This window comes from Daphnia pulex, chromosome 6, assembly GCF_021134715.1.
Source record: "Daphnia pulex isolate KAP4 chromosome 6, ASM2113471v1".
Taxonomy (NCBI): Eukaryota; Metazoa; Arthropoda; class Branchiopoda; order Diplostraca; family Daphniidae; genus Daphnia; species Daphnia pulex.
Genome location: NC_060022.1, coordinates 6,862,123 through 6,878,590, shown reverse-complemented (window position 1 = coordinate 6,878,590; position 16,468 = coordinate 6,862,123). Strand labels below are relative to the sequence as shown.

The 16,468-nt window shown below is 37.5% G+C and overlaps 5 protein-coding genes and 1 long non-coding RNA gene across 15 annotated transcripts; 4 read left to right on the top strand and 2 right to left on the bottom strand.

Annotated features, from left to right (window-relative positions):
• Positions 1–1,007: 1,007 nt before the first annotated feature.
• On the top strand, positions 1,008–2,155 carry LOC124195389 (DNA-directed RNA polymerase III subunit RPC7-like). Of its 10 annotated transcripts, none has more exons than XM_046589763.1 (5): positions 1,008–1,380; positions 1,458–1,477; positions 1,514–1,595; positions 1,675–1,857; positions 1,916–2,155. In XM_046589763.1, exons 3-5 carry the CDS (start codon positions 1,562–1,564, stop codon positions 2,089–2,091), a joined length of 393 nt encoding a protein of 130 aa, XP_046445719.1. In that variant the 5' UTR covers positions 1,008–1,380; positions 1,458–1,477; positions 1,514–1,561; the 3' UTR covers positions 2,092–2,155. The 10 variants fall into 10 exon arrangements, 5 of the variants coding, with proteins under 5 accessions (XP_046445719.1, XP_046445717.1, XP_046445718.1 ...); XM_046589761.1 differs by having other exon boundaries at positions 1,009–1,380; positions 1,451–1,477; XM_046589762.1 differs by having other exon boundaries at positions 1,009–1,380; positions 1,458–1,595.
• LOC124195391 (centromere protein X-like) lies at positions 1,852–2,871 on the bottom strand. Its single transcript, XM_046589765.1, has 3 exons — positions 2,435–2,871; positions 2,179–2,373; positions 1,852–2,125 (listed from the first exon to the last, which is right to left on the bottom strand). Exons 1-3 carry the CDS (start codon positions 2,489–2,491, stop codon positions 2,108–2,110), a joined length of 270 nt encoding a protein of 89 aa, XP_046445721.1. The 5' UTR covers positions 2,492–2,871; the 3' UTR covers positions 1,852–2,107.
• Positions 2,872–3,056: 185 nt separating this feature from the next.
• LOC124195388 (ribosome biogenesis protein BRX1 homolog) lies at positions 3,057–4,642 on the bottom strand. The gene is made up of 7 exons (XM_046589759.1): positions 4,395–4,642; positions 4,181–4,336; positions 3,998–4,118; positions 3,818–3,942; positions 3,620–3,755; positions 3,462–3,556; positions 3,057–3,404 (listed from the first exon to the last, which is right to left on the bottom strand). Exons 1-7 carry the CDS (start codon positions 4,503–4,505, stop codon positions 3,105–3,107), a joined length of 1,044 nt encoding a protein of 347 aa, XP_046445715.1. The 5' UTR covers positions 4,506–4,642; the 3' UTR covers positions 3,057–3,104.
• A 33-nt stretch (positions 4,643–4,675) lies between these two features.
• LOC124195392 lies at positions 4,676–5,444 on the top strand. The gene is made up of 2 exons (XR_006875173.1): positions 4,676–5,059; positions 5,125–5,444. It is a non-coding gene; the product is annotated as an uncharacterized LOC124195392 (long non-coding RNA).
• A 1,363-nt stretch (positions 5,445–6,807) lies between these two features.
• Positions 6,808–8,241, top strand: LOC124196540 (osteoclast-stimulating factor 1-like). The gene is made up of 6 exons (XM_046591672.1): positions 6,808–6,996; positions 7,090–7,136; positions 7,217–7,334; positions 7,418–7,521; positions 7,586–7,693; positions 7,761–8,241. Exons 1-6 carry the CDS (start codon positions 6,963–6,965, stop codon positions 7,995–7,997), a joined length of 648 nt encoding a protein of 215 aa, XP_046447628.1. The 5' UTR covers positions 6,808–6,962; the 3' UTR covers positions 7,998–8,241.
• A 576-nt stretch (positions 8,242–8,817) lies between these two features.
• Positions 8,818–15,455, top strand: LOC124196539 (chromatin-remodeling ATPase INO80-like). Its single transcript, XM_046591671.1, has 21 exons — positions 8,818–9,140; positions 9,198–9,292; positions 9,366–10,189; positions 10,260–10,451; positions 10,514–10,658; positions 10,739–10,954; positions 11,024–11,842; positions 11,916–12,025; positions 12,131–12,444; positions 12,506–12,863; positions 12,921–13,137; positions 13,209–13,336; positions 13,400–13,494; positions 13,642–13,714; positions 13,771–13,854; positions 13,929–14,106; positions 14,186–14,274; positions 14,348–14,428; positions 14,492–14,579; positions 14,641–14,856; positions 14,917–15,455. The coding sequence occupies exons 1-21, from the start codon at positions 9,028–9,030 to the stop codon at positions 15,228–15,230; spliced, it is 4,749 nt and encodes a 1,582-aa protein (XP_046447627.1). The 5' UTR covers positions 8,818–9,027; the 3' UTR covers positions 15,231–15,455.
• The last annotated feature ends 1,013 nt before the right edge of the window (positions 15,456–16,468 follow it).

Genomic DNA, 16,468 nt, shown 5'->3' with positions numbered 1-16,468 from the left:
AAATGAAGGTCGTGACACGATACTATCGCGTCATTTCCCTCTGCCATTCTATCCTTGCATCCTTATACATAGACAATTGAACGTATGTATCTTTTTTTGCTTCAATTTAACCAAGGAAATAATAATATTTTCAAGTCGTACTCAGGCCTTTTGGCGCAAAAGACGTAGTTTCACAATGCGATACACATTTCTGACATTCAGGGCTCATATTGTTTGATTTACCCAGCAAATAATACACCCCACCCCCTTCTCAGTTCCTTCGCTTTTCTATTACGCATGAACGCATCATAATATAGCTACAAAGAAATCCGTCTTATGTTTGAGCATATCGAAAATGAAATTGACAGAAATATTCTCAACTGAATTTACAGAGAGTAGAAAGTTAGAAAAATTCACTATCCAATCCATTCAGTATTCAGTAGGAAGACTAGGAACTAGGAAGTAGGAACGCAAATTCGATCGATATCTTAAACTAATTAGAATATTAGTGTCGTCTGCTTGACTTTCGTTTTCGTTTACAAGTTTCGAAAATGAGAGCGATAAAATATGAAAGAAAAACGGAACGATCTTTTTTTTGGACGTGGATGCACGAAACTATAATCAACAAAAATGTTGATTTTTAGTTTGATATGATAGTCACGAATGGCTTTGGCTGTTTCAACGTTAGAAATTAGTGTGGCTACCTGTTGCCAGGAAAGAAGAACCCCCTCCCAATCAGTCAAAAGGAGCGGCAAGTTCGAATGGCAGATCATGTTTCTTCCGTCTTTAGCTGTTTCGAGTATTTTGACATTTGCTGCCGTATCCGGGTCTGGCTGCGGCTTCTGCAACTAAATCTCCAGCAAATCAAATAATAAATTCTGAACATCCATCTCGGAGTCCGCTCTCGCTTTTCCGGTTCTGATATGAAAGTAGGGTATAGGAATGGAGAGAAAAGTGGAGGAGTTGCAAGGAGCGAGATCGATATCTTAGTTCCGATTTTCACTATCGATTCGTAAAGTTGGCTTCAGCCCAAAAAATTTCCGAGAGGAGGAGTTAACATGGCAGTGGCGCTACCACTCCTACCAGTATTCTATAGCTCTGAAGCTGTTGAGAGATTTAACCTTTTCCAGACCTGGCAACTCAGCATACGTAAAATATTGCAGACGAAACTGTAAAGTCCTCGACTCTAATCTTAGTCGTGTGACCATAGATTTTGAACACAGTTTACATCTGTTACGTTTCTTGAAAGTCAATTATTCAATTACTCATAAACTTCTCATGGTTGGAAGAGGACGAGGGAGAGGAAATGCGGTTTCCTTCAACATTGAGCAATTGGGATTTGGTAGAGGTGAAGCAGGTCCAGTTTCTGTTACTCAACCTCCTCCACTATTCCCCTCTCTAGTAATTAAATTATTTACACTATTTGTGAAACAGTGTAAAGTTCTTAATTTTTTTCCAATTTCTCTGTTAGAAAACAGGACTCTTCCATTAATTAAAGATGTGGAGTATGAGTATATACTGGTTACCCAAAAAGATTTGAACACAAGAATGAGGAGCTCATCGTTTCACTTGAATACAACAAATGAGATCAAATAAATTCAGCAATACTCCAAAAAGTAGGTGAATAGTTAATGATTATAGTTTATTCTCACATTTATTATTTTGGAAGAATCAATAGCAAATATTTTGAAAAAGAGCTACCTGTTCTCTGGAATCGAATGCCTTCTGAACTTAAGATATTAGTCAATAAGAGGTTAACAACTGGCAAGTCAAATGTCACTCTGAATGCTAAAAGGAAGAAATTTGAAGACCCTGATAAAATTTTTGCCAAGCTTGAAAAGAAAGAAACAAATGAAAGTGAAGGAGAAGGGGTTGGAGGTTTCCTATGCAAATTTTATTCTAATTTCCACAAATTTATAAAACGTTTTAATGATAGATGGAAAAGAAGATGAAGACGATCAAGATAAATCAGATGATGAGAAAGTGGAAATTGAAGATGATGTTGAGGAAGAAATAGATGAAGGAACAGATTACGCTAGTAATTATTTTGATAATGGTGAAGGTTATTTGGATGACGAAGACAACCTTGAAGATGGAGAAGCCCAGTTCTAGCGACCGTAATCACTTCCTATGCAAAATCAAGCAACTTGAAATAAAAGTTATTATTCTGTTAAAATGTTTTATTTTCTTTAATCCTACAAGCTGAGGAAGAATTTTTTCTATGTGGTCCAAATTGACGTTATTTAGTCCTTCATTGTGAGCTTGATTCATGGCACGCCAAACAATTTCGTTGAGAAATTTAAGCATAATTTCATTGACGGCAGTGAGTCCTTCATTCCCTATTTTTGTCTTATGATTCGTTGTATACAATTTCATCAATTCGTGAATCAAACCCTGGTGGAATTGAAAACACAGTCATGTATAGAAAATTAAAATCAAACAGTCTGAAAAATACCTCTTTAAATTTTACTGCTGATTTCTTTCGTTCAAATATATCTTCATAAGAGTCCATGATGTTAACAAAAAATACAAACTGTGAACTACTCAATCAACTAACTGTGTAGGAAAAATCCAACAGTCAATAACAGCATTGCCAAATGTCCAACCCATTACTAATGTACTCCAGGTCCAGGTTACCAGATACCAGGTATTTTAATTTTTCAAGTGTAAACTCACTTAGTCCCAGCCCAGTCCTCGCTGTCCTGCAGTCCTGTGTATAGTGATGCAGTGCCAATCCACCTTTCCACCCAGTCTATATGGTCTGTCTTATATGTCAAATAAATTTATAGACTGTTTCCACCATGCACCATGAGTTAATCCAAAGACAAACACACAGGAGTCACATATCAAGACCACTTCTTTATCTGTGCTTGAGTGGGAAATCAGACCAATCACATAATGACTCGCTTAAGACATAAAAAACTTCTGATTTCAGTTCACTAAGTGAAGACATTTTAAGTTGTCTGTTTTTTTTTATTGTAATCATTTCATGTTTATTTCTAATAAAATGAAATAAAAATTACTTAACCTAAACAATTTATTGTCTTTGTTATTTAAAAGGGGAACTCAAGAAAATATCAGCGTCAGAACGGTTTGTATTCAGTACGTCGTTTACAAGACAACAGTTATTCATCGCCAGAATCACCCAAGATTTCATTAAAAATAGCTCCAGCTCTTTTCTTGCCAGTTGCTTTTGGGTTCTTCATCTTCTTTTTCTTCTCTTTTTTCTTTTTTTTCCCACCTTCACCACGATTGCTCGCAACTTCTTTAACAATTTTAGCTGCATTTTTGTCCTCAAAAACCTCTTCATCAAGCGGGTCCAAATCGCATAGATCTCCTGTCGGTTGTCTTGCTGCCAGCGACAACTTTTGCTCAATTTTCTGACGATACTTCAATCCTGTTTGTAAGTTCAGCATTCGGCGATACTAAAGAAGAAACTTGATAGGATGTGTTGTAAGTGGAAAAGGATTATTTAAAAATACCGCATTTGGCGTAACATAACTAGAATTTTCCCAAATAGTTTCTCCGCCAAAACTCCCATCGAAAACTTTGATGGGATTCAACACAAATCGTGGCCCTATACATTCGAATCATTTTAAACAACAATCTTAGAAACCAAAGGGAAAAAAAATAAAAATACCTATTTCCGCAAGCTGACCATCCTCTTCAAGAATTTGAAAGTTTCGAAACCAGATCCGATTTTCAATTATCGTAAAAGTGAAAACATGGTCAAAGAATGGTTGACTTTTGGGATGATTTTTAGGAGTTGAAAAGATCTTAAAATTTTAAAATAAAAAAAAATTATGTCATCCTGAAGAAAATATAAATAAAACCTTGCCTGTGTCATGAGTTCCTTTAATAGAGACCAATGTGGATGTGTGTCAAAACTGGAGTCAAACGATAGCAATGGTCTTGTGCCCTTTAAGCAATTTCCAGTCATTTTCAATTCTTTCATTGTGTGCACTAGTAAAAAATAATAAATTTAGTACTGATCATATTATTACTTTAATAAACTGACCATTTTCAATATAAAATTTAGCACTAGGCCCTTTTGGAACATCTGCAAGCCAAAGAAACAAATCTTGTTTTTTCCTTCCTTCAAAAAATATGCATTTACTACAATTCTTCATTTCACAAATCTACATGAAGATGTTATTTGAATATTAGTACTTAATTTATGAAATTGAAAAGAAAATGTTACTTCATTGATGACAAATAGAGGGTCCTTTCTCTCAAATTTACTTTCTGTTTTGGAGTGAGGCATCATATCACGCAAGTCAACCATCAAGTGCCTATCTCTTTGTGTTATTCCACGTGCAGCAAAGACAAGAACTCTTTGTTTGTTCACCCATTTCGCCTATTTGATTTAAGCATGAATTAAAAAAATTGTCACTGATTTTTAGATTAGCATATACCTTTTTCGTCACAGGCTCGTCTGATGTTCGCACCAATGGCAATGCAGTTTCTTCAATTTTGTTATCTTTCGATTCCGGCATGATGGTGCTCTTCTTTCTTTTCGCCATCATGAAAGTGTAAAAGCTTAAAAATTGTTAGCAGGCACTTCGAGATTTAAGCTTGAAATTCTGAACCAACTAACGACAGAATGTTGAAGCAGAAGACACAAAGACCACGTGCGAGTGAACGTATACTGCATTACTGCCTTCATTTGTTTTAAGGGTGCGTTCATAAACATATCTGATTTCTCGGCTGTCCCTAAACTGCGAAAGCGAAACGCGAAACGCGAAACGCCTAAAATGCGGAAAAGCTGTGCGAAACGGACCCAAAAGTTGGGACCCTGTTTCGCATTTTAGGCCTTGGGTCCGTACTAAAATGCGAAATCGGTGGGTGCGAAATGTCAACAGAACGTCAACAGACGACGCCATTAACATACTTGCGTCACAAAAATCTACTCGTCAAGGGGCGTATCAAGTAAGTTATCCGAGCAATCGCGATTCCATAAGCATACACGGGAAAATCCCTCTACCGGGAATCAGTTCGAACTAAATTTTCCGTGTATAAAATTTGATTGCTCCCCCCTTTCAATGTCTTAAACAAAAATAATCCCACAGCGCCCAGCGGGGTACATTAACACATTGTTACGTCGTCGACGTTCTCTATGTCATTCGATCAATCTGTTTCTCTTAGCCGGAATTTCTCTCAACAGTTGTTCGCCGAGGAAAATCGGCTGACCAAGTCAAATGGAAAAAACTATCAGCCGATAGCAGCCCGGCGTCTAAATATATATAGCTATTCGATTAAAATTTATTGAAAATGCCACCCAGCTAAAACGTGCTGAAAGCTTCTTCCGCCTCTATTCCACAAAGACTTAATTGGAGATTTCTCATTCAAGAGCTCATCCGAGGGACCCCCGTGCTCTTGAAGAAACAAGAGTAATCGAGTCGACTAAATAAATTTAATTTGATAAGACTGTTTTCCCATGAAATACAAACATTTTATTTTCAAAACTCTAGCGAAAAGTAATATTCGTTAATATATAGTGTACACAGTACACACATTCATATCCATACATACATTCACATTACATATACTATGAGTCATGAAACATGGCGGCCTAAACGGGCCTCATCCGTCAATTTGCACTCTGGTGGGGAAAAGAAAACATTTTCGTTTCGCATTTTGAGGTTTCGCATTTTAGTATGCCCTCCGGCATTTGGTCCCGCGAAACGGTCCAAAAATTTTGGTCCGTTTCGCACAGCCTTTCCGCATTTTAGGCGTTTCGCGTTTCGCGTTTCGCTTTCGCAGTTTAGGGACAGAGCCTGATTTCTCCATTCCCATTCGTGGAAAATGTTCCAATTCCAAATTTGAAAATGCTGTCTCAGACGGCCACTGGATTACGAACTTGTGCTCTAACTTAACTAAGCTATTACTAAGCTTAAATTAGTTAATATTAATAATAATTTATTTTATATAATTCCTTAATATATTATCTCTCCTCTCGCCAACACAAGACTCGAGCCAATCGCATGTCGCCATGCTCGCAAACAGATAAAGGCCTCTTCAGGAAATAAACTAAACAATAAACGAAAGCAAGGGTATGGAAAGATGGATGCCAATGACCATGTTAAATTTCCCATAAGGGGATTCGACGGCAAGCTACTTTGCTACTTTTTTACTAGCGATTTTGTATGGAGGTCGAGTTGAATCAACGCCATCTAGGACGTTGCGAGTTGCGACATATAAACAGTCAACTCGACCTTTTAGTAAAATGAGCAGACGGCCCCTTATGGGAAATTTTTAAAAATGGATGCTGGAAACCATCTCTCCATAGTCCATACTCCATACCACTGACGAAAGGCAAGGCTTTCAAAAAACAGGGTTATATGGTTGGCTGCTGTGCGAAATTGGAAGCGAAAGGAAGCTTCTCGATAAGTCGATTTATTTTTCCACTTGCGGTATTAAAACTAAAACCCTTTGCACTATTATAAGTAAATATATACATATAATAGGCTACAAGCAAATTTGTCAGATGTAATTTTTTCACTCTGATATATAAAATGCAGGAAAAGCTGCGATACGACGAAGGAAAGATAAAATTGTTGAAAAGAATTCAAGAAATGAATATTTATACTTGCATTGCCTACTGCCTACGTTGCTTACTTGCCAGGAGATAAGCAAACAATCTGTACCACTAATTATGCATCGAAAAAGGTTGAGCATGCGGTTTTGTTATTTCCTAATAATTAGTTCTAGACTTCTATGCAATCGCCAATCGGGAGGAAGTTTACAACATGCAATGCAATCCTCTTATCCGCGCCGAAAAGCAGTTTGGTGTTTTGGTCTGCCAGTGAAAAAATTCCGCTAGGTTCGCCCTCTATGAAAAAAACCCCAGTCGTGCCTTATCCTTCCTTATCATTCCCCCTTCATGGCCTTATGGACGTATGAAAAACCATTTTACTTTGGAAAAAACCTAAATTGAAATAAATCTTGTGAATACTTAAAAGTATATTTTCTTTGAATTAAAAATGAATGTACCTCCTCCGAAACCTCCAAAACCAGGTATTAGTAATATTCAACACTTCAATTTACAGTTAAAAAAGTTTTCCCTGCCTCCTCTGTCAATGTGTCAATAATATTGAAATGTCATGACAGGGCAAGTGAAAGTCGTTAAAGCATTATACGCCTATACGGCACAGCATGTAAGTTTTATTTTTTTGCTATACAATTCTAACAATTAAGGCTTCAGAAATAATCTTAATTAACATGCTCATATTCCTAGCCTGATGAACTGTCATTTGAAGAAGGAGAGTTGTTATATGTCATGGAATCCTCCTCAGACCCTAACTGGCTAAAGGCTAAGTGTGGTACCTGTACTGGATTAATTCCCTGCAATTATGGTAACTTGAATCAAATATTGTTATCCATTGAAAAGTGTTATTAAGGAAACAATCAACACATTTTCTGTTTCATTTTCTGTCAGTTGAAGAAAATGCTGAGTTGATAACAATGCCCCTTCATGATGCATGTCGGCGTGGGAATGTCTTATTTTTAGAAGAGGCAATTCTCAATGGAGTGTCTGTGAATGCAAGTTAATTAGCTCCATTTAGGAGTTATAACTGATGCTGAAGTTTCATTATTTTTTTTTAAGCAACTCGATAAAGCAGGTAATACAGCCTTGTTCTGGGCAGCCCATGGAGGACATATTTCTTGCATGCAACTATTACTGCAATCAGAAAAAATTGATTTAAATGCTCAAGTAATTAATTTACCTAATTTTATTATTTATTTTATAATCTAATAGATATTTGTTTATATATACATAGAATAAATTAGGAGACACTGCACTTCATGCTGCTGCTTGGAAAGGTAGAATTGAAGCTGTTAGTTTGCTACTTTCAAGTGGAGCAAAAACAAACATTTTAAATTGTGAAGGGAACAAAGCCTTAGCTCTTTCCAGGGATCCTGAGATTATCAATATGATAGCCAAGCATGATGATAGCCTTATATCAAACAATGTTAGTGAATACTTTGGTAATGCTGAGGAATTGGATTCTGACTGATAAATTATTATGTCTTAATGGAATCAGTTCTTTCTTGAAAAGCAGGCTGAAGTTAACAAACTAAATTTTCATGAAATATCTTTTACATTTACTTCTTTCAATGTGTGCTGTATTTTCAAATTGATTTGTTTATTTTTTATTCACATATAGGAATGTTATTTGTTTTACAACTTGTAAAATGTTCATATTGTTGTGAATCATTGTTTTTAGTTTCGGTGATAAATACATTCAGTAAAAAATAAAATTACCCTAAAAACAAATTCTCAAAAGTATTTTATTTTGATTCTATGTCAAAATTTGTTTGATTCTTCCCGTACAGATTCAGGTTACAAGGTTTGAGATTTTTTTTTCTTTTTTTTTTTATAAAAAAGACGTACTCGAGGTTAGGGCTGAAACACGGGCCATGAATACCAGGCCACTGCCCGGGTTAAAGGGAAAAAAAACAGGAAATGTGTAACCACCACTGAGGTTTTTTGAAACCACTGAGGTATTTTTTTTACGGGACGGGCGCCGGGGCAGCCGGGTCGTATCGCTGGGTCCGCGGGCAAGCCCGAACGGTAGCTAGATGGCGTTGCGGTGAAACTTTTTTTTTTTTTTTTACATTTTTTTTTGTGTCGGTTTCGGCGTGCCAGCAAACGGCAAACCAATGTAAAAAAAAATAAAAAAAAAAAAAAAAAAAAAACTTTTTTAACACATGTAAAAAATTCACCCATTTAGCTCCGGGCTGTATGAATGAAATTTCTGTATGAAATTTCTGTATGAAATTTCTGGGTTTTTTTGTGGGGGGGGATCTTGAATCATCCCATCAGATGGGGATTGCGCACTCAAACATTTGACAACGTCTGTGTCAAAATGTCTGCTCCCAACAAAACGAAAATTGTAAAATCGTTGCCTAAACTCTAAACTTGCGTTCATAGTGCTTTAAATTCGTCGAAATAACGCACGTTGATGGCAGGTAATGGTGTAAAAAATTTTCTTGTGAAGACCGCACCGTGTTCGAGAAATTGTTAATTCGGCTAAAAAACGTACTATGGCTGACTCCAACTTGGATCAGCACTTAGCCAAACCGGTTCATATTCAAAGACTCGAAAGAAGTTTGCGATTAGAACCCTTTCTGGATCAAGTACAAGACGTTTTGCGAAGGTACTTAATTTATTACTACTGGCAATAATGGCTTGACGAAATTATGAATTCTTACAGGGATGAAGATGACTCATCTGACAGTTTTTGTGATCCTGCTGTTAAGATACCTGAAGATGTACAGTTCCTGCATGGATTGCCTGTTTCAAAATCTGGTTTGTTTTTTGTTAAAATTGTCTTTTTTAATTGTGAAAATAAAGTCTTAATATTTTATACCATATTTTACAGATAGAATAACAAATAAGTTTCGTTTATACAACTTTGAACAAATTGGGAAAGAAAGAGCTTGGTTAAAAGATGTTCTTCTTAGTGATTCAAGTTCCAATGAGTCTGATCCTGAAGCCCAGGCTGAAGAAGGAATACATGAATTGCTCTATCTACATCGTTTGAGAAAGAAATATCAAGCCAAATTTTACTCATCAACAAAAAATCGACAATTCATGTATTACTCAGCAGGTCTACTTTCAAAGAGAGACATATATCCCGAACATAAATCTTCTGTATTGAAAAGTGAAGAATTGAAATCTGGTCGTGAAAAAACAGATAAGATAATTCCCAAAGAGACTAAACTGGTCAGAAGGAGAAAGAAGAAAACTAAAGATGATAAAAATGAAGCAGACATGAAAATCTTAAATGTTAAGTTGGAACCTGGGACTCCTGTGCTCTCGAATTTTGAACCAAAAGAAGCATCCTCGGATACCGTCGTGAAATCTTCTCTTATAGTGGTTAAAAAAGAGCCTGTTGACTTCTCTGAAACTGCTGATTTTAGTTTTGAATCAGACGTGGATGAACCCGGAGGATTATTTCGTAACGTGATGGAGACTGGTAGTGGACTTCAATCCCCTTCTCCTGTTCTATCGCATTCTCCTACACCACTTAGTCCGTCCCCTCATCCCTCACCTAAAGGAAAGAAGAAAAAAGATCGATTAAAGAAGGAAAAAGTTGAAAAGAAAGGAAAGTTAAAGAAAGAGAAGGGCCCACCTTCAGTTAAGGCCCTGATCGCTCAACGACGTAAATTATGGTTGCTAATTTGCAAGAAAGAGATAAGCAAGGTAATCACAAACTTTTCCCTTAGTATTGATTGAACTTATGTAATCTTGAAATTAAAACAATTTTCGGTAGGCATCGAAAGCTCGCATTAATAACCACAAAGAAGAATTGGTTTCTTGTAAACGCGCTGCAACTGGCTGCATGCGTGTATGCCGTTTGCGTGCCATGCAGTCTCAGAAAGCCATGAAAGAAATTGTGTGGCGTGCCAAAAGACTCACACGTGAAATGCAAGCTTACTGGAAGCGTTATGACAGAGTTGAAAAGGTTTGCACAACAAGTGAATATTTTCAGATAAATATTGAAATTTTATTACTCAAAAATTACAGGTTCAACGTCGCCAAGCAGAAAAGGAAGCAGAAGAACAGCGCAAGCTCGATGTGGAGTTGATGGAAGCAAGGAGACAGCAGCGGAAGCTCAACTTCCTGATAACACAAACGGAACTGTACGCCCATTTTATGGCCAAAAAACTTGGTAATTTACATTGTTGTCACGCTGGCCTTTTCAAATTTCTAAGTAATCGAACATCATTTTCGAATTTTTTAAAATATCAGGAAACCCTGATGCAGCTGCTCAACACGATTTGATTCTCGGCCACCTTGATGAAGAAGTCAATCCGCAATTAGCATATTTAGATGATTACGACTGCGAAGCCACCAAACAGCGTGTAATGAACAATGTCAACACAGCATTTCACGTACATCAACAACAGACGCAACAGTTCGATGACCAAGAGGAATTAGAAGTATTAACCTCGAACGAAGTTCATGGTAAGTAAAAAAATAAAATAACAAAATGAGTGATGAAACCTTAATTAATGCATACTTAACGTTTTACAGCACGTCCGGAGCATGCGCAACCAAAAATATTTCAAGGATCTTTAAAATCGTATCAGTTAAAGGGTATGAATTGGATCGCAAACCTGTACGACGAAGGCATAAATGGCATTCTTGCCGACGAAATGGGGTTGGGTAAAACAGTACAGTCGATCGCTTTCTTGGCTCACATTACCGAACAATATGGAATCTGGGGTCCGTTTCTGATCATTTCACCAGCCTCAACACTACATAATTGGCAGCAAGAATTAGCACGTTTCGTCCCAGACTTTAAAGTTATCCCTTATTGGGGAAGCCCCCAGGAAAGAAAAATCCTTCGGAAATTTTGGGATACCAGAAATTTGCATACTCCAGATGCCAGCTTTCACGTAGTTGTAACATCCTACCAGCTAATCGTGACAGATTATAAATATTTCAATCGAATCAAATGGCAATATATGATATTGGACGAAGCACAGGCCATCAAGAGTGCTTCTAGTACCCGCTGGAAAATGCTTCTGGGTTTTAACTGTCGCAACAGACTTCTTTTATCTGGTACGCCGATTCAAAATAGCATGGCTGAACTGTGGGCTTTACTTCATTTCATCATGCCTACTTTATTTGACTCACACGAGGAGTTCAACGAATGGTTTTCTAAAGACATTGAGTCTCATGCTGAAAACAAAACGGGCATCGATGAAAAACATTTGTCTCGTTTGCATATGATTCTTAAGCCGTTTATGCTACGTCGTGTTAAAAAAGACGTTGAAAATGAACTTTCGGACAAAATTGAGATTATGATGTATTGCCCACTAACCAACCGACAGCGAATGTTGTATCAAGGTATTTCCTCAAGACAATGTTTTTTTTTTTTTGTTTTTTCACTTGCTTCATCAATGATTTCGTATTTTCTTAGCACTTAAAAGAAAAATCAGTATAGATGATTTGCTGTATTCGGGCGGGTCATCCGCCACTGCTCAAAACGCCACGACGACGCTTATGAATCTTGTTATGCAGTTCAGAAAGGTATAAATCTTTATCTTAATACATTTTATATTATCTTATATTTTATTTATGTTATCTTAATATCTTTTATATGATATTACCTGACATGATTGTTTCCATTCACAGGTTTGCAACCATCCTGAGCTATTTGAAAGAAGAGAGGCAAAATCCCCTTTTTTCTTTCAACCTGCATCGTACGATTTACCCAAATTCCTGTTTCGCCAAGGGCTTCTACACACAGCTTTCCCCAGCCGCCGTCATTTGTTATTAGGTCGTTTTTTTATTTGGAGTCAAGAATATTCCCACCGGTCTTTATTCCCGTCTGAATCGCAAATTACGAATGGCTCATTGCTGGTTGAAAGTTTTGTATCGTTTAGCCGTTTGATGGGGCTTTCTCCCTTCGAACTTTTTTCCATTATGAATAATGGAATTCTGTCAAGGTAATTTCTGATATTCTTCTGATTGTTGTCAGTTGTTTACATTTCTTTAAAACTTTTACAGTTTGAAATATGGTCGCACTGTTTTGGAATGTGAAGCAATCCAGCTCCATAACCAAATTTGGAAGGATGGAGTAAAACCTCATTTACTCATTCAGCCTCTTAATGCATTATCTTCAGCTTCTGTGAAATCCAGCAACATCCTCTCGTCATTTGTTTTCACAACATCTATCGGAACAGGCTATGCCCACTTGGATCACCGGCTTTCAAATATGCCAGAAACAATTGAGCATCGGATTTTACGAAACCGCAAAGCTAAAACTGCTGGTGCTTCCGAATTTCCGTTCGTGTCTCGGCCAACACAAACCTTAAAGTGTTTGTGGACGAACATGCCAAATCTTTTGTCCTTGCCCATTTTGAAGGTATTATCATTATTAATAATTGTATCCCTTAGGACATGTGTAACAATGCTTGCGTAGGTGAGTTGCCGCGGCTCTCCTGTTGTTTGTAGCGACAGAAGCGCAGCCTACTGGCTAGAAAAGTTCTCTCATTGCGCTAGCGCTGAAGGAAAGAATCTGATCCTCTGTGGATCAGCTGAAGTTCGTGAAGCAACACCCTCAATTTTCCAATCGTCCTGTGTTGGCGGACTCGAAGTTGCTAAGCCAAAGCAGGGCTGGTCCAATGTGATACTTCCAGGTAAAATCCGACACTACAAGCAAAATTTTCTTCTGATCATTGCAGTAATGAATTATTACAAATTGTTGCAGACAAGGAAACATTAATTTGTGATGCAGGCAAGTTACAAGTTCTTGATGCCCTGCTACGCCGACTCAAAAGTGAAGGCCACCGAGTATTAATTTATTCGCAGATGACCCGAATCATTGACTTGCTTGAGGTGTGTACACAAAATTAAACTTTCACCTGGTATGTTTCCTAAGGAATGTTTTCTTTTCTCCAGGAATATATGTGGCATCGCAAGTGGACATACATGCGGTTAGATGGGTCCTCAAAGATATCTGATCGCCGAGACATGGTCGCCGATTTTCAGACCAGGTTTTGTTTGTTTGTTTTTTTTTATTTTTATTTTTATTGTTTAAGGGGGGACGTATTTATGTGGTTTGCTGTTTTGTAATGCGGGTGGCTGAGTGCACTTAAACTTGATTTAAATTTATTGTATGTATATTTATGTTTCAAACCTAGGTCCGACATTTTTGTCTTCTTGTTAAGTACTCGTGCAGGAGGTCTTGGCATCAATTTGACGGCGGCTGACACGGTATTTTACTTTTAACCACAAGTCTTTCTTTAACTAATAGTGTTACCACTTTCCAGGTTATTTTCTATGATAGTGACTGGAATCCTACCGTGGATCAGCAGGCTATGGATCGTGCTCATCGTCTAGGACAAACAAAGCAGGCACGTGAACATATAGTTTTTTTTTTATTTGGGTAATAATTTTTATACCTTAATTCGCGTGTTTCTTCATTCAGGTGACGGTCTATAGGTTAATTTGTAAAGGCACAATTGAAGAGCGCATTTTACAACGTGCTCGAGAAAAGAGCAAAATTCAAAAGATTGTAATTTCCGGCGGCAATTTCAAACCAGATACTTTAAAACCGACTGAGGTTGTTTCTTTACTTCTGGATGATGAAGAAATCGAAAGAAAATGTACGTCTTTCATAAGTCTCGAGAATGAAATCATGTTCCTTACCTAAACATGACGTTCGTAATGTAATAATATATGTAGATCGCCTACGGCAAGCAGAACGGAAACAACAAGAATTAGAACGTGAAGCTGAACGAAAGCGGAAGCACATGGGAAGTTCAACTTCGGTGGTACGATTTCTTGCATAATTTGGTTATCGAAATTTTCTATTGTTTGTTAATTGTTTTTTATTATGATTAAAAGATGCCGGAAGCCAAACGCACTTGTCTTGGCAGTGCTACACCCACCGAATACACTCCGGCCGCAAGTCCAACTTTAACTGAGGTTTGTTGATTAAACTTATAATCCGATTATTGAAAACCTCCCTAAATAGTTGTATTTTTCTAGCATTCGTCTCAAAGTGGATTTCGTTTTGATGAAACGTCTAATGATGGATCATTGGTGGTCGATGATAGTGGACTAGTGGATTCATCAGGCAATTTATTACGAACTCTTACATTATAACGAGAAAGACTAACCAAGTTTCGGTAATTTAGGTGTTGGACGATTTACACCTCTAATTCCGGGTCGTCAACGACCCCGACCCAATCGAGGAGGCAGACGAGGACGTCCACCAGGATCTGGTAAACGTTCTAGAGTTATGGCCTCGTCGTCCGGGACTGGTCGTGAGACCACTAAACCTGCGTTGGAGAATGAAGTCGGCTTTTTGAGCCCAGAAGCAAATCGTTTATCAGACATATCTAGCAATAATGGTATTAGTCAAAATTGTAGTATCATACAAACTAGTGAATTCAAAATTCTTGACCTACCAGGAGAGGAAGCGCATGCAACGGTGCAAGACATTTCAGCTAGCCCAACAGTAAAACGTCGCCCTGGAAGACCCCGCTTAAGACCGGTTGGTCCTGCTCACCAAGGAAATCGAAAATCTAAATCGGAAGGGTCCGTAAAGAAAACTCGCAGAGGTGCTCCCTCAGGTCCGCGTGTCATCAAACCTCTTCCTGTGCCCATCGGTTTAATGACAACTAAAAACTCGGAAGTAACCCGAACACCAATGACTCCTACTTCCTCAACGCCAATCGCGAAATCTCGACCTAGTAGCTATCTTCACGACTCCTTGTCACCCTAAATGAAGTAGTATTGGGCTTAGAATTCTACTAGATACGAACTAAAGAGGAAATCAAATCTCGGGGAACATCTAAATACAACTATTATTTCTTGTTTTTTTTTCCCTTGACTCTTCTGTGCCCGTCCCCTCCAGTGTTCTATTTTGGCCAGCACACTCCCAACGTATACACTATACAGTCTTGTTCTGTTTCTGTTTGTAATGTTGGTAATAGAAATGAAACGTCAATCTTCTTCTTACATAAAAAATTAAATAATACTGATGCGAAAAGAAGAAAAAAAATAGTTCGCGATTAAGGTATAAGATGTCTCCAGGCATTTCCCCCGTCATTTCAGCACACTTTTATTACCAAAAAATGATTTCAAACTACAGTATGTGATTGAGACAAATGATAACCCCTATGGTCATTTGCGCTTGTCTTGGAAGTAGTACAAATTTAGATGGGATTTTTTTTTTATTCCTGCACGCAACACTTATTTGATTTATAACACTTTAAATCACACAATAGAATTGAATGAATTCGGTTTATTACAATTTTGATCAAAAAAAGGTTGGTGACGTTGGTCGTGTTCAAAAAATTGAAGTTGCGCTACTAATTACTTAAGTTCTTTTTTTTTGTTGTTGTTTTATTTCTTTTTTGCTCGTTTTTTGTTTTCTTTTTTTTTTTTTTTTGTTCGTTAGGTTACTAGCAGTTTTTAATAAAGTTTTAAACACCCTTTATTTTATTTTTATGTCTTTCGTAGTATTATTTTCCGTTAATAAAAGCCAAAAGTTATATAGTATCAATGTCTTTTTTCATCCTCTGGTCACTAGCACGCAAAATGAATTTGGTACCTAAGGGATCGAAAATGTAGGCGGCCCTTCCGCCTTTAAGTTTTTTCATTCTTCTTCTCTTGAGTTCCTTCGCGTATTGTGCATTTAACAATAGAATGGACATCTCCAGAGCATACAGTACAGTATAAGGACCCACCACTCTGCAGAAGGACAAGGACGGAATGGAATACAAATCATTGGGGTTAAAAATACTTCTTCTTTTCTACCAATGGGCATTTCGAATTCAACGAAATAAACGTCGGCACAAACTGAGAATTCGGAAAGATAAAAAAGGCAGTCTTTATTCGAAAGAATGGCCGAAGGTGTGAATAGGTTCAGTTTCACACCTGTTTCGGTGAAAACTCTAGGGCTCTTTTAAGCAATTGAACAGGTCCGACGAAGAACTTTAACGCCATGGGGGAGGGGAG